The 14,060-nt window shown below is 44.3% G+C and overlaps 1 protein-coding gene across 9 annotated transcripts in view; it reads left to right on the forward strand.

Moving 5' to 3' along the window:
- TAF5L (TATA-box binding protein associated factor 5 like) overlaps window positions 1-14,060 on the forward strand; it is a 196,620-nt gene that overhangs the window by 167,594 nt on the left and 14,966 nt on the right. For 8 of the 9 annotated variants that reach the window (XM_029594171.1, XM_029594170.1, XM_029594172.1 and 5 more), the window contains one exon: window positions 9,252-9,976. In XM_029594171.1, coding sequence (XP_029450031.1) covers window positions 9,252-9,976 — 725 coding nt within the window. Of the gene's footprint in view, window positions 1-1,792; window positions 1,946-9,251; window positions 9,977-14,060 lie in introns of those variants that run through there. The other variant, XM_029594178.1, reaches the window with a different exon arrangement.

Raw genomic sequence — 14,060 nt, forward strand, 5'->3', positions numbered from 1 at the left:
TATCTTCACATGTGGTGGGGATGTACAGAAGTAGAGAATTTCTGAAGTGAGATTCAGAGATGTGAATATTATAGCTATATAGTTGGAAATGATCCACAGCTATGTTTCTTGGGATGCTGGTTTCAGCAGGACATAAGAATAACTTTTCTCATCTTCTGTATGCAGCAAGATTAATTGCCTTTTATTGGAAAACTTTATCACAGTTTGAGTTCTGGTTTTGTTCCATAGCTGAAATTGCCTTCTTAGAATCACTTATCTTTTTGCTTTTATGGGTAAATCTGATGGGTATAGAAAAGTATGTAGGATAAATACCAGAAATGTCAGAAGATGTTCAGTAGGGTATTGTATCTTGGTTTTGTCTTCTCAACAGGTTGGTACATATGCTGGTGGATGTGTATTAATTAAATTATATTTATTTTCTTTTTTGTTCTTGTAAAATGTGCTTGCTCGCATTAGCTAAGTTTCAAAAATAGTTAAGAAAAATAGTACAGTGCTACTAATGTTGCTATGGTACAACCCAGTGTTTACAATTAATTATTGTATTTGGTTAGATTGCAGAATATATAGACATTGAATTTGGTATTAAAAAGAAAAAAATCTTATGACTTAAATCCATGAAATAACTACTTGTAGTGGGACCCCCAGGTCATGCTTGAGTGCTAAATCAGAGGGGCTTCGCCATTCTCAGACTTTTTTCCTGTCTGGATCACTCATTCTTACTTCTCCACTTTAGCTCCTGGGATGCTGGGTTCATCTGGCAGGGAAGAGTTTACACTTCTAGGACCCATGGTGCAATGGTCAGCAAATACAACTCACTCCAAATTCACACACTTGGGGTCTTTGAGAAATGACAGTGGCTGATATTGCCTTGTGGTTTATGCACTGTTGAAAGAATCAGAGGCAGTTAGTGGTGATTAACTGAAAAAAATGTACTTCAGTTTAAAAAAGGATAATCCAAGAAAGAATTGCAAAAATCATAAAGAGCAAGATAAATCATAACCAGGAAAGCAATGGTTTCTTTGTCCACCGTGCATTTTAGCCACTCTCCTTCCTCTAACCCAGACTGCACTATCCTTCCCCATTAAGGGTGGAATGATTGTCCTCAATAACAATCATAAACAAGGGGAAAACAAAACCCCAGATCTTGCAAAACAGATGTTTCTAAAATATTTGTCCAAAAAGTCCTGTCCAAAATTAGCAGCTTCACTCACTTTCACTGGCCATGGGTTAAAATAGCCAACCTCCAATGTCCAGCACAAGGGAAAACTGCCTTACTGCAAAAATGAGGAGTATGCCCCAATATAAGCAATAGCCCTCCCTTAACACAGAGATGCAGGCTTGGGCCTTCCCTCTTCACCTGAGTGACTTGCTTTTCTTGCCCCCCCCCCCCCCCACCTGCCCTGCGGGTCCAGCGGGCCAGTAACAATCTGTGTACAAGCAACTGCAGTCGCAGTGGGCCTTCAGTAGAGCAGCCTGGGAAGCACAGCAAGCAGCCAGGCAGGAAGGTCATCCTGCTTGGGTAAGGCAGATGGCGAGTGGTGTTGATGCAGCTGGAGTCATGGGTAACCACATGGCTCAAAGACCGGGAACTAGTGGTTGTTTATAATAAAGCGGCGGACTTATTCATCCATTTGATGACTCCATTTGTATTATTGGCGGAGGGATTATGGGAGGGGATGGGCCGGAGCATTCATAGCACCTCCCAGAGGTGCTATGAATGCTCAAAAATATCCAACAACTTATTCAAACTTATCCTCAAAAATCCTCATCCTCTACTGTTTACTAGGCACAAAGGTGAAGAAAATCAGAAACCCAGCCCTTCAAGAGGAGAGGTTTGCCTGTCCTTCAAGTCCTGAATCACAGGGTCTCAACAGCAAAACTTAAAAAAAAATCTCCAGAAATTCAAGCTCCTTATTCCTCAACTCACTCCTTCTACCCCCTCTTGGTCAGTCTTCTGTAGAAAATCAGACCTCTCCCTAGATCAGTCTGCCATAGAAACAGACTACACCAATTTCCTTCTTGATCAGTCCGCCTTGGGAGCAGAAAGACTTTGTGCCCATGCTCCAAGGGCAATTTATACTCTGAGACACATCCCATAAAATGGTGCAATAAAAGCAAATGGACAACCCCAAAAATGCAAAATCCTAAAATGCTGAAAGTGCAAAATAGTAGCAGATGCTGTATTAGCAAGTTTTTAGATATTTAAGTTCGTTTGAAGTGCTATATATTACAGAAAATTGATATCCATTCATTTCCTGGCGTGTAGCCAGATGGACTCAGAACGAATGGGTATAGTATCCGCGTGCTAGCAGTTGGAGACTGATCTGACGTCAGCACGGGTGTATATATACCCCCACAGGAAGCGTAGCAACTCAGTAATTTCCGTCTCCAAAGCAGTTTGGAGAGCCTGCACGCTCGCTGAGCGTGTTTTCCAAATCTACTTTCTATTTTCTACTTTCTACTTTCAACTACAACCATCGAGCCCTGCACTCCTGCGGTGATAACATAAGGTCCCTCCCCCAGTGTAGTTTCCCGGGGTGATTTCCGTGATCCCCCGGAGGTTTAAGTCCTCAGTCGGGTGGCCGAATCGCGGCAGGGACATAGCCCCCGGGCGAGGTTCGGGTGAGGCATACGAGGCGCCTCGGTCCCGCGTTGACGAGGCAGCGGGTGCATATCCTCAAACGCGGCGGTGAAGGTACTTGCCCTCTCCCCCTGCAGCCGGAGACCGCCCGGGTTCCAGCCGGGAAGCGCCGAGGATCAGGTAAGGCGTACATCTCTTATTTCTGGTCTCCGAGGAACAGAGGATCGGCGGCGTGGCATGCCGTGGAGGGTGCCATTTTGTGGGCCTTGTTCAGGTATTGAGTGCCCGTAATAGGCGCAGCTCTATTCCTCCTTGTGCATATATTGCCTTATTACTGAGAGCATATTGCATACCACTGAGCGTGTATTGCTAACCGCCTATTGCTGAGAGCATATTGAATGCCATTGAGCGTGTATTGCTAACCGCATATTGCTGAGAGCCTATTGAATGCCATTGAGCGGGTATTGCTAACTGATTCTAGCTGAGAGCATATTGCATACAATTGAGCGTGTATTCATGACTGCCTATTGCTGAGAGCGTATTGCATATCATTTAGCGTTCTTAAGCGCCTGTTGTATTAAGCGCATATTGCTGCCGCATATTATTGAGCGCTGCCGCATATTATTATTGTGCACCTGTTGTATTAAGCGTATATTGTGGCCGCTTTTCATTCAGCGCATACTTTTCAATGGAACAGAACGCCTCAGCATCTTCAGCGGGGGCGCCGCCTGCCTCCGGCATTAAAGCCCTCTGCCTCTGCTCTGCATGCCAGCTTCGAGCCACGCATAGTGAAGAGCCAGACTCCCTATGTGCCCAATGTGAGGAGGCCGTGGGACCCTCGGGCCAGGACCAGTCTCAGCCGCGATTTGCTGACAGTTCCCCGGGGGCTACCCCGGCTTTAGCGGGCAGTCTCGACCAATCGGGAATCCCAGGGGATCTTGTACCCCAGCGATTAGAGGCTGCTTCAATTTCCTGGGTGGATCTCTTTAAGGGGATTCATGCCTTTGTACAGATGCAAACTGCTTCCCGTCCAGGCCCTGCGGTTTCTGCGGTGGCCGCGGCTGCGGTGGCGGCTCCTGTGCCTGGACCCTCACGCCCTTATCGTGAGCAGGACCTCCCGCCGCTGGACAGCCCAGATCAGTCAGACCAGGAGTTTTCACCGGACGAGTCCGAACTCCCGGACGAGGGGGAACTTCCCCCAGGGATTGAGCCATATAGAACCATGAGGCGGTTCTTCCCTAAGGAGGATCTCTCCGACCTGGTGTCTCAGTGTCTGGCGGAGTTGGATATTACAGGTCCTAGCGCTATGGTACCCTCTGCGCAGAACCCCCTGCTGGAAGGTCTTCGTCCTACAGCCCGCCATTTTCCATTCTTGCAAGCAGCACAACAACTGATAGATTTAGAATGGGCGGCACCAGCGGCTTCCTTCAAAGGGGGCCGGGCCCTGACGGGCATGTACCCATTGGCACCGGCTATCCAGGACCTGCTGGCGTGCCCTCAGGTGGACACCTTGATTAGCACTGTGGTCAAGCGCACTACCATTCCAGTTGGGGGGGGGGATGGCCCTCAAGGAGCCTCATGACGGGCGACTAGACGCCATTCTGAAACAGACCTTTGAGGTGGCAGCTCTATCTTTGCAGATCGTGACCTGCTGCACAGTGGTGACGAGTGCCTGTTTGTCACAGGTTAGGAACAACGCTCCAGCAGCTGACATGGAGTCAGCTCTTTCGTTCCTCACAGATGCTGCATCAGACCTAGTCCGGACAACAGCTAAGGGGATCTCATCCTCCGTAGCCGCCAGGAGGCAGCTCTGGATCCGGAGATGGTCAGCTGATGCGCCTTCCAAGACACGCCTCACCAGATTGCCCTTTAAGGGCTCTTTCCTATTTGGCAGCGACCTTGATAAACTGGCCAGTACATGGGGTGCCTCTCCAGTGCCTTGACTGCCGGAAGATTGGTTCAGAAGGGGCCAGCGCGCCTTTCCAAGGCCCTCCAGGGGCAGGAGTTCACAGCGCTTCATTCTTTACAGGAGTCGCTACCAGGCGCCGCGTCCTCAGGCCAGGAATCAGTCCTTTCAGACCAAGCAGCGCAAGAGGGGAGCAGGCCCGGGCTCAGGTCCCGGCTGCGCCTACCAATGAAATTCCACCGATTCATCTGGGGGACGGAGCCATAGGGGGCAGGTTAACCCTCTTCTACCCCAGATGGGTCGAGATTACGTCGGACCAGTGGGTCCTCGCCATCATCCGAGAGGGGTATTATCTGGACTTTCATCATCTCCCTCCGGACAAGTTTGTGGAATCTTCATGTCCCATACACAAGAAGGCGGGATTGGAAGCTACCCTGGCGAGGCTCCTGTTCTTGAACGCTATCATCCCAGTACCTGCCTGGGAAGTGAATTCTGGACATTATTCTATTTATTTCATGGTACCCAAGAAAGGGGGCACCTTTTGGCCCGTGCTGGACCTCAAGTCAGTCAATCGATACTTTCGGGTCCCGAGGTTTCGCATGGAAACTCTGCGCTCCGTCAAGACCGCAGTTCAGCCAGGAGAATTCCTCACGGCATTAGACTTTCTCCCTAAGCATACATCATTCCTCCTCTCACTCCCTTCTGTATTACCCTACCCCCTCCCTACCCCTTCTTCTCCCCCCCTCTCCTCACCCCTTCCCTTCACATTTGATATTTCATGTTATTCCCTATAATTGTACATTTTGTATATACCTGCAATCTTTGCCTACACTAACTTATTAATCTAATTTCATTCTTCTGTCACTTTTCCTCCTTTTTTCTCTTTTTACCCTCTTGTATTCATGTTATTTTAATTTTAGATTAATGCTTTATTTCCCCTACCTTTCCTTACTCTCTAATTATTATGTTTCAATATGTTCTAATTGTATTATGTTAAACTTGTTCGATGTAAAGCGCTGCCACAGGCACTAGTTTCTTGTTTCGCTGTGAACCGATGTGATATCATTGAATGTCGGTATATAAAACCGTTAAATAAATAAATAAATAGACTTGTCGGAAGCCTACTTGCATATCCCGATCCATCCGGATCATCAGCGCTACCTACGCTTCAAGGTTCTAGGACGCCACTTCCAATTCCAGGCTCTGCCCTTCGGGTTGGCCACGTCACCGCGGACCTTCACCAAGGTGGTCGTCGTGGTAGCAGCAGTGCTCAGGCGGGAAGGAATTCTGGTCCATCCCTACCTAGACGATTGGCTGATCAGGGCGAAATCACGAGAGGAGAGCCATCGGACAACCAACAGAGTGATCGCCCTTCTGGAAAGCTTGGGCTGGGTGATCAACCTCAGCAAGAGTTTCCTTCAGCCTTCCCAGTCACTGGAATACCTGGGAGTACAGTTCGACACCCAGGCAGACACTGTCAGTCTCACTACCAAGAGAAGGTTAAAACTCCAGACGCATATCCAGTACTTGATGGGAACCAGTCAGCCCATAGCTTGGGATTATCTGCAGGTTCTCTGTCTCATGGCATCCACCCTGGAAGTGGTACCTTGGGCAAGGGCACATATGAGACCTCTACAACACTCCCTGCTCTCTCGCTGGAGTCCCCGTCTATGGAACTATTCCACGCACCTACCTCTGCCTGCCAGAGTACGGACCCAGTTACGGTGGTGGTTGCAGTCCAACCACATGAGCAGAGGGTCGAAGATGTCCTCTCCCACATGGACTCTGCTCACCACAGATGCCAGCCTGAGCGGCTGGGGTGCACACTGCGAAGGACTTACCGCACAAGGGTGGTGGAACAGAGAAGAGTCAGCGTGGAACATCAACCGCCTAGAGGCTCGGGCAGTCCGATTGGCATGTCTTCGATTTGCTCACAGACTGAAGAACAGAGCAGTCAGAGTGTCAGACAACGCCACCACGGTGGCATACATCAACCGTCAGGGTGGAACCAGAAGTCAACAAGTATCTCTGGAGATCGCTCCACTGATGGCTTGGGCAGAGGCGAATCTGCAGGACATCTCCGCCGTCCACATTGCCGGGAAGGACAACACCACGGCAGAATTCCTCAGCAGAGAACGCCTAAATCCAGGAGAGTGGCAGCTGTCACCCACAGCCTTCCAGATGATTGTGGATCACTGGGGGATTCCAGACATGGATTTACTGGCGGACAAGTCCAATGCTCAAGTACCCAGATACTTCAGCCGCAAGCGCGACCCGTTCTCACACGGAATCGATGCCCTGGTTCAGCCATGGCCTCCAGGGACTCTGCTATATGCCTTTCCTCCGTGGCCTCTGCTGGGCGCCATCATCCGCAAGATTCAGAAACACCGGGGCCTAGTTCTTCTGGTGGCACCAGACTGGCCAAGAAGACCCTGGTACGCAGACATGAGAAGACTACTGGCAGGGGAGCCCCTTCCCCTGCCTCCTCTCCGGGACCACCTACATCAAGGTCCCATCCTTCACGAGGATCCAGCTCAATTCTCTCTTACGGTCTGGCCATTGAGAGGGCTAGACTGAAGAAAAGAGGTTACTCGGAGCCCATGATAGATAAACTCCTCCGAGCTCGCAAGTTTTCCACATCCCTCACCCTATGTAAGGATCTGGAGAATATTTGAAGCATGGTGTGACACTCATGGCACCAATCCACATGCGACCACAATCCCTGTTGTGTTGGATTTCCTGCAAGATGGACTTCAGAAGGGTCTCTCCCTCAGCTCCATCAAGGTTCAGGTGGCTGCGCTGTCTTGCTATGGTCCCAGGAGGGATGGCAAGACCATTGCCAAACACCCAGATGTTTCTCGCTTCCTGAAAGGAGTCAAGCACATTCGTCCGCCACTGAAGTGGCCAGTGCCTTTGTGGAACCTCAACCTTGTTTTGGATTTCCTCACGGGATCCACCTTCAGACCCCTTCGGGGTCTGTCTCTTCATTCTCTAACCTTGAAGATGGTGTTCTTGCTGGCTGTATGTTCAGCACTCCGCATCTGAGCTACAGGCACTGTCCTGCCGTGATCCCTTTCTGAGAATCACTCCAGAGGCTATCCATCTTCGCACGGTTCCCTCCTTTTTACCTAAAGTGGTTTCACCTTAATCAGACTATATCCTTGCCTACCACAGCAGGTTTGAAGAAATCTGAAGAAGGGCGTTTGCTACGCCATCTCGACATAGGCAGACTGCTGCCTAGGTATCTGGAAGTGACACAAGAACTACGAAAGACAGACCATCTGTTCGTCCTGCACAGCAGGAAACGACAAGGGGAAGCAGCCTCTCGGCCCACCATCGCCCGCTGGATTAAAGAAGTTATCAGAGCAGCTTACGTGGAGGCTGGGAAGTCTCCGCCTCTACAAGTAAAGGCTCATTCTACCAGAGCACAAGCGGCATCCTGGGCGGAATCCAGGATGCTGTCGCCTGCAGAAATATGTAAAGCGGCGACATGGTCCTCCCTCCATACCTTCTCCAGATTCTACCGTCTGGATGTCCAGGCCAGGGAGGACTCAGCATTTGCGAGGGCGGTACTACATGGTCTTCAGGCAGCCTCCCGCCCAGGCTGGGAGTAAATCTTTTGTACATCCCATTCGTTCTGAGTCCATCTGGCTACACGCCAGGAAATGTTGAGATTACTTACCTGATAATCTCCTTTTCCTTAGTGTAGACAGATGGACTCAGCATCCCGCCCAGCTGCCTGTGTACAGGGGTTTCACAGATTCAAGGTAAGCCATGTCATCTGTTTCCATAAGAGCGTACACTCTACCAGGTGTCAACGCCTTCCGGTTGGGAATGCTGGCGGTCTCCAGCTACTATCAATCGGTATGGGGAATCCTGTTTCACTTTTCACTGAGCGTCAGTACACACATCCATAACAGCTTTTGCAAGGAAGATTACTAAGTTGCTACGCTTCCTGTGGGGGTATATATACACCAGTGCTGACGTCAGATCAGTCTCCAACTGCTAGCAAGCGGATACTATACCCATTCGTTCTGAGTCCATCTGTCTACACTACTTACCTGATAATCTCCTTTTCCTTAATCTCAACATTGCAGGATGTGCCATAATTTTATTAACCTGTGGTAAAATACTGGCATCCAGTGAAGTGGCTTCAGAGTTTTGTCAGTATTGAAAGAATCCATTTACTGGGAATGGTTGAGGAGTACAAAGTGTGTAGAAAAGACAGCAGGCCTATATGGAACCTGTGTAGTAAGCAACGTTTTTGGAGTACGTCGATGCATGCTTCAGTGCTTGCTTTTCTCGCTCAGATGTTGTATTTTATTGCTCATTGTGAAGCTTGGACAACCAATTAAAAAAATAATCTCCAACTTCAGAGCTCAGTAATGCTGTGTTTTGTCTCACAGATAGGGACATGTTATCTTTCATAACATTATAAGGTAATTTTGGATAGGATTATGGGGAAAGATTATGAACATATGCAGTTCCAGTTTGTAAATAGATTGCCATTATCTGCTTGGTTACCATGTTTTACAGGCTTCTATAAAAATTTTAATAAATGAAATTAAGAATTGCTGCCTGTAATCAAATTTGACATTACTTAAAAATTCTCAATAAATTAAATGGTAGTTCCTCCTAGGGATACTTGCTGGAATGTAGTATTTTTAGCATATATCTGTAAACCTGTAGGTCATGTATATATTATAGGTTGATGTGACACATTCCTAGGTGTAAACTATATTCTGCTTTTTCTGTTAATTACAGATTCAGATTCCCAGTACAGCTGTGAAATGATGCCCTTGTTGTACCCTCTATTTGTCTACCTTCATCTTGATATGGTCCAGAATGGACTTAAGAGTGCAGTGGACAGTTTTTATAGCCGCTTCCATGGTATGTTCCTACAGAATGCCAGCCAGAAGGACATCATTGACCAGCTACAATCTACCCTAACCCTCCAGGACATCCTGTCCAATTTCAAGCTCCGTATGTTCCTGGATAACAAGTACATCATCCGCCTCCAAGAGGACAGCTATAATTACCTTCTTCGATACCTCCAAAGTGACAACAATACAGCATTGTGCAAAGTTCTCACCTTGCATATTCATCTGGATGTGCAACCTGCCAAGAGGACGGATTATCAGCTGTATGCCAGTGGCAGCATTGTACGGAATGGGAGTAACAGCCTAGAGCCCTCAGATGTACCCCCGTCCATTCTGCAGAATGAGGCAGCACTTGATGTGCTGCAGGACAGCATCAAGCGTGTGAAGGATGGGCCACCATCACTGACCACCATATGCTTTTATGCCTTCCACAACACAGAGCAGCTGTTGAACACAGCTGAAATATCTGCAGATGGCAAGCTCCTGGCTGCTGGCTTTGACAACTCCTGTGTGAAGCTCTGGAGCCTGAGATCCAGAAAACTACAGGTGGAGCCGCCTCAGGTGGATGTGTCTCGTATCCATTTGGCTTGTGATGTTCTGGATGAAGAGGTGAGGATGCCTTGCTGTGTAATTTATCTTTTACTAGGATGATTATAATATGCAACAGTTGTCATGAATTGCTGCCTTTGCTCTTTCTCCCTTTAAGAAGCACAGTATAACGTGAAATTTTAAATGTGGAGTAAATCGAAAATCTTTGGTTATGTATTGGGCCTTTTCTACACAGCAGAACCCTAAGTACTATAAACACATTCTACTTCTGGAATATAATTTGTTCTCCATAGATGAGCAAGTTGGATCAGTCATAAGTGTGGCAGCGCCATCCGGCTCCAAGTACAGAATGTTTACTCCCTTGAGGTAGAAAAGCCGAGAGAGCCATGCCACTCATGTTCAGTCAGCACCACATATCCCCATACAAATGTGGCAGCAGAAATAGACCATGTGGTCCACTTTGTCTGCCTATCCACATAACTGCTTAGCTCTACAATCCCTATCACTCCTTCATAACTTGTGTTTGTCCCATACTTTCTTGAATTCATATACTGTCCTTGTTTCCTCCACATCCAGAGGGAGGCTGTTCCATACATCCATCACCCTTTCTACAAAAAAATGCTTCCTTAATTACTCCTGAGTCTACCTCCTTTCACCCTCATCCCATGACCCCTCATTTCCAGAGTCTCCTTTCTGTTGACAGATCAGTCTCTTCTGCATTGATACTTTTAGAGATATTTCAATCTCTCATCTTACCTGTCACATCTTTCCTTTAAGGTACAAATGTTTAGATATTTAAATGTTTCTCTATATGCTTTATAACAAAGGCCCCTGACTATTTTAGTAGCCACCCTCTAGACACACTCCATCCTCCTTCATCTTTTGAAGGACACCTATTAATAAAGATCACTATACTGGGTTGAAACCAAATCGCACACTAAAACTCCCCAGTGTATCTAATATATATCTTAAATGATAGTCATGTGCACTCATTAAAAATTGTATATATGATATTCAAAAGAATGTTTTGAATGGATGGTGGTAGTTTCATATATTATGTGAGTACCATCAAAGTTGCCTCATAATACTCCTTTCTATAATCATAAACTAACCACCTCTACCCTATTTTTTAAATATATATATATATATATATATATATATATATATATATATATAATATGATTAAAACAATTTTGTGTAGAAATGAATGTCAAATTGAAGGACGTAACATGAAAACATAAATTAAAGAGCATACAGACATCTATCTAAAAAGTATCTGCTTTTATCTAATTTTCAGCATATTTTTTAAAGACCTATGTATATTAAAAATAAACAAATTAAAAACTCAATTTGAAAATAATCATCTAAAAACTATTGTATAAAAATTTACCTCAGTGACTTTCTCAAATTTGGAACAAATTTGAAAACATTCACTTCTGACGTTATTAAGCAAAACCCATCCGCAGTACACATGTATCTATAGAAAAAATGAGAAATAGAAATATGCAATAAAAAGAAAAAATAAATAAAAATAATAAATTGAACACACCTTAATGTGAAACAGATAAAACTTATGCGCTTGACGGCTCCATACACTTAATGGCGCCGCATACTGTAAAGGGATCAAACAAAGTGGATGATATTAAAACAACTATAAAGGGATCAAGATAGAGTAGAAATGTTAAATAACTTGTTCATAATTAGACACTTAAATTGCAAAAGTGTAAATAGTGTTCATTGTAATGTAGTGAAGCGTAACTAACCAGGAAATTGACCAGGCTGGCAAGTAGAAATGTAATGTGACCAAATATCAATAATTCTGCTCAAAAGAGAGCCTTCTACTGATTATCTATTCCAGATATATGGATATTAATGTAAATAACCATTGGAACGAAGGATGCCATCAAAAAATGTGCCGTCAAACTGGTTTGACAAAAGTAAAAAAGAGGCAGTCTCAACAAATTAAAACGGATTATGCTCTGAAAAAAGTAATTCTGAATGAATATTTTACCCTGTAGACTGCTAGTTGGCGTCTGCCATCTCCACTCATACTGTTGCATAAGGGAGCGATTTGAAAGCTGGTTATTTAAATATAATTTTGGCACTAAAAAGTGTCAATCACAGGGGTGTGGCTTGCTCAGCAGAGCAAGCAGTGAACATAATAATGTGGATGACAATTGTGATAACTCATTGTTGTAATAATAGTGAAGCACATTTGGAAAACTTATTCTAAACGCTGTGTATATGATAAAAAAAGCAATTGCCCACGCAAAAAAAACCAGGCTGGTAAATGAGAATGTGATAACTCAAAAATATCGCTCAAAAAGAGACATATGTAAATTATAACACTGAAAAGAGGGTCGGGATAGTGATGAACTACAGTGAGTAAAAGTATTAAACCATTGGAACAGAGGATACGATGAAAGAAGAATGAAATAAAGGGGGGGGGGGGGTAGATGGGACCTTCTCTCCAAATTAAAACGAATCATGCTCTAAACCCGGCAAACTTGAAAGTGTATGAATCGAAAACAATTTTTTACCTTGCAGACTGCCTGTTGGTGTGTGTAGTCTCCACTCTTACTGATATTTAGAGGGAGCGAATTTGAACGCTGGGTATTTAAATGTCATTTGGCGCTAAAGGTTGTGTCAATCATCACAAGGGGTGTGTAACTTGGAGCAAGCAGTAAACGTGATAGATGTGATAACTCGTGATATTAAAAGTGAAAACTAATGTTCTCTTTTATTTATTGTGATATTCATAGTGAATTTTGAAGAACAGGATGAAGCATTTTAATTAAATGAACTAACATGTGTCACTCAAAATTGGAATATAGCAACAAACGCTGGGGAACAGTGTGTTGTGTTGCGTGAATGAGATGGTGTGTGAAATAAAAATTTTTGGAAGGGGGAACAGAGGATTGCGGATGGTAAAGATTAAAAAATTAAAAAAACAAAATACACATAGGTCTAAGAGACAAGCATGCTATTATGTAAAAAAAAACAGGTTATACATCAAAAATAGATTAATCATAAAAAAACTGAGTAATGTCATTATTAAGACCAAATGGAGCCAAGGTATTAAAATTATAAATATATTTCTGTTCTAATTGAAGTAGATTATTAAAATCGCCTCCTCTCCAATTCATTACTGGTTGTTGAATAAAACAGAATTTATACTCATTAAATTTGTTTCTTTAGGATGGAATGTTCTACTAATGGTTTGGCAGGTATGGAACGATTGATGTTGCTCTTATGCTCTATGATTCTCTTATTAAACTCTTATAGTCTTTCCAGTGTACATCATGTTGCATGGACAGATAGCCGCGTATATAACTCCTTTACTTTTATATGTAGTGAATGTAGTTAATTTAAAGATGCTATCTCTTCCTAGTATGTTTAAATAAGATGTTTTCATATTAACGTTACAAACCAAACATTTCCCACATGGGTGATGGCCAGGTGGTCTGATTATTGTGGATGTGTTTACGTGGTAATGCCGAGGGTGCTATTATGTCTTTCAGATTTTTGTCTTGTTTATTGGCAACTAACAAATCTCTATCTTTAAATGCAGACAATACTTGGATAATCGGCCAGTGTTTTTTCAGAATAGTTATAATTTTGTGTGACATGGATGTATAGGTGATTGGACACACAATACGTTCTGTGGTTTTCTTCTCCTTTTAAGTAGATCTGATCGGTTTTGACTGCATGCTTTTAAATATCCACTTAGTACATGTCTGGCTGGGTATTCTTTCTGAATGAACCTTTGTTTAATTTCTATTGCTCTTGTGTGGAACGTAGATTCATCAGCACAGAGCCTATGTATCTGTAAAAATTGTGAATAAGGTAGATTTTTTAGCAGTGACTTATTATGACAACTTTTATAGTGTAACAGTTTTTGTCAGTGGGCTTTCTGTAAATGTCTGCGCTGAATTATTGTAATGAATTTGGATGTCTAAGAGAGTTTGGGTTTTTTTTTTTTATTATAAGTCATAGTGAATTTAAGATTGTGATCCAAAGTGTTTAGCCAAGAAAAGAATAATTGTAATGATTCAGTATTGCCCTTCCAAAGGAGGAAGACATCTATATATCTCTTCCATATTAAAACATTATCGTTAAAGGCGCAATTGCTTAAAAAAATCAC

This window comes from Rhinatrema bivittatum, chromosome 3, assembly GCF_901001135.1.
Source record: "Rhinatrema bivittatum chromosome 3, aRhiBiv1.1, whole genome shotgun sequence".
Lineage (NCBI taxonomy): Eukaryota > Metazoa > Chordata > Amphibia > Gymnophiona > Rhinatrematidae > Rhinatrema > Rhinatrema bivittatum.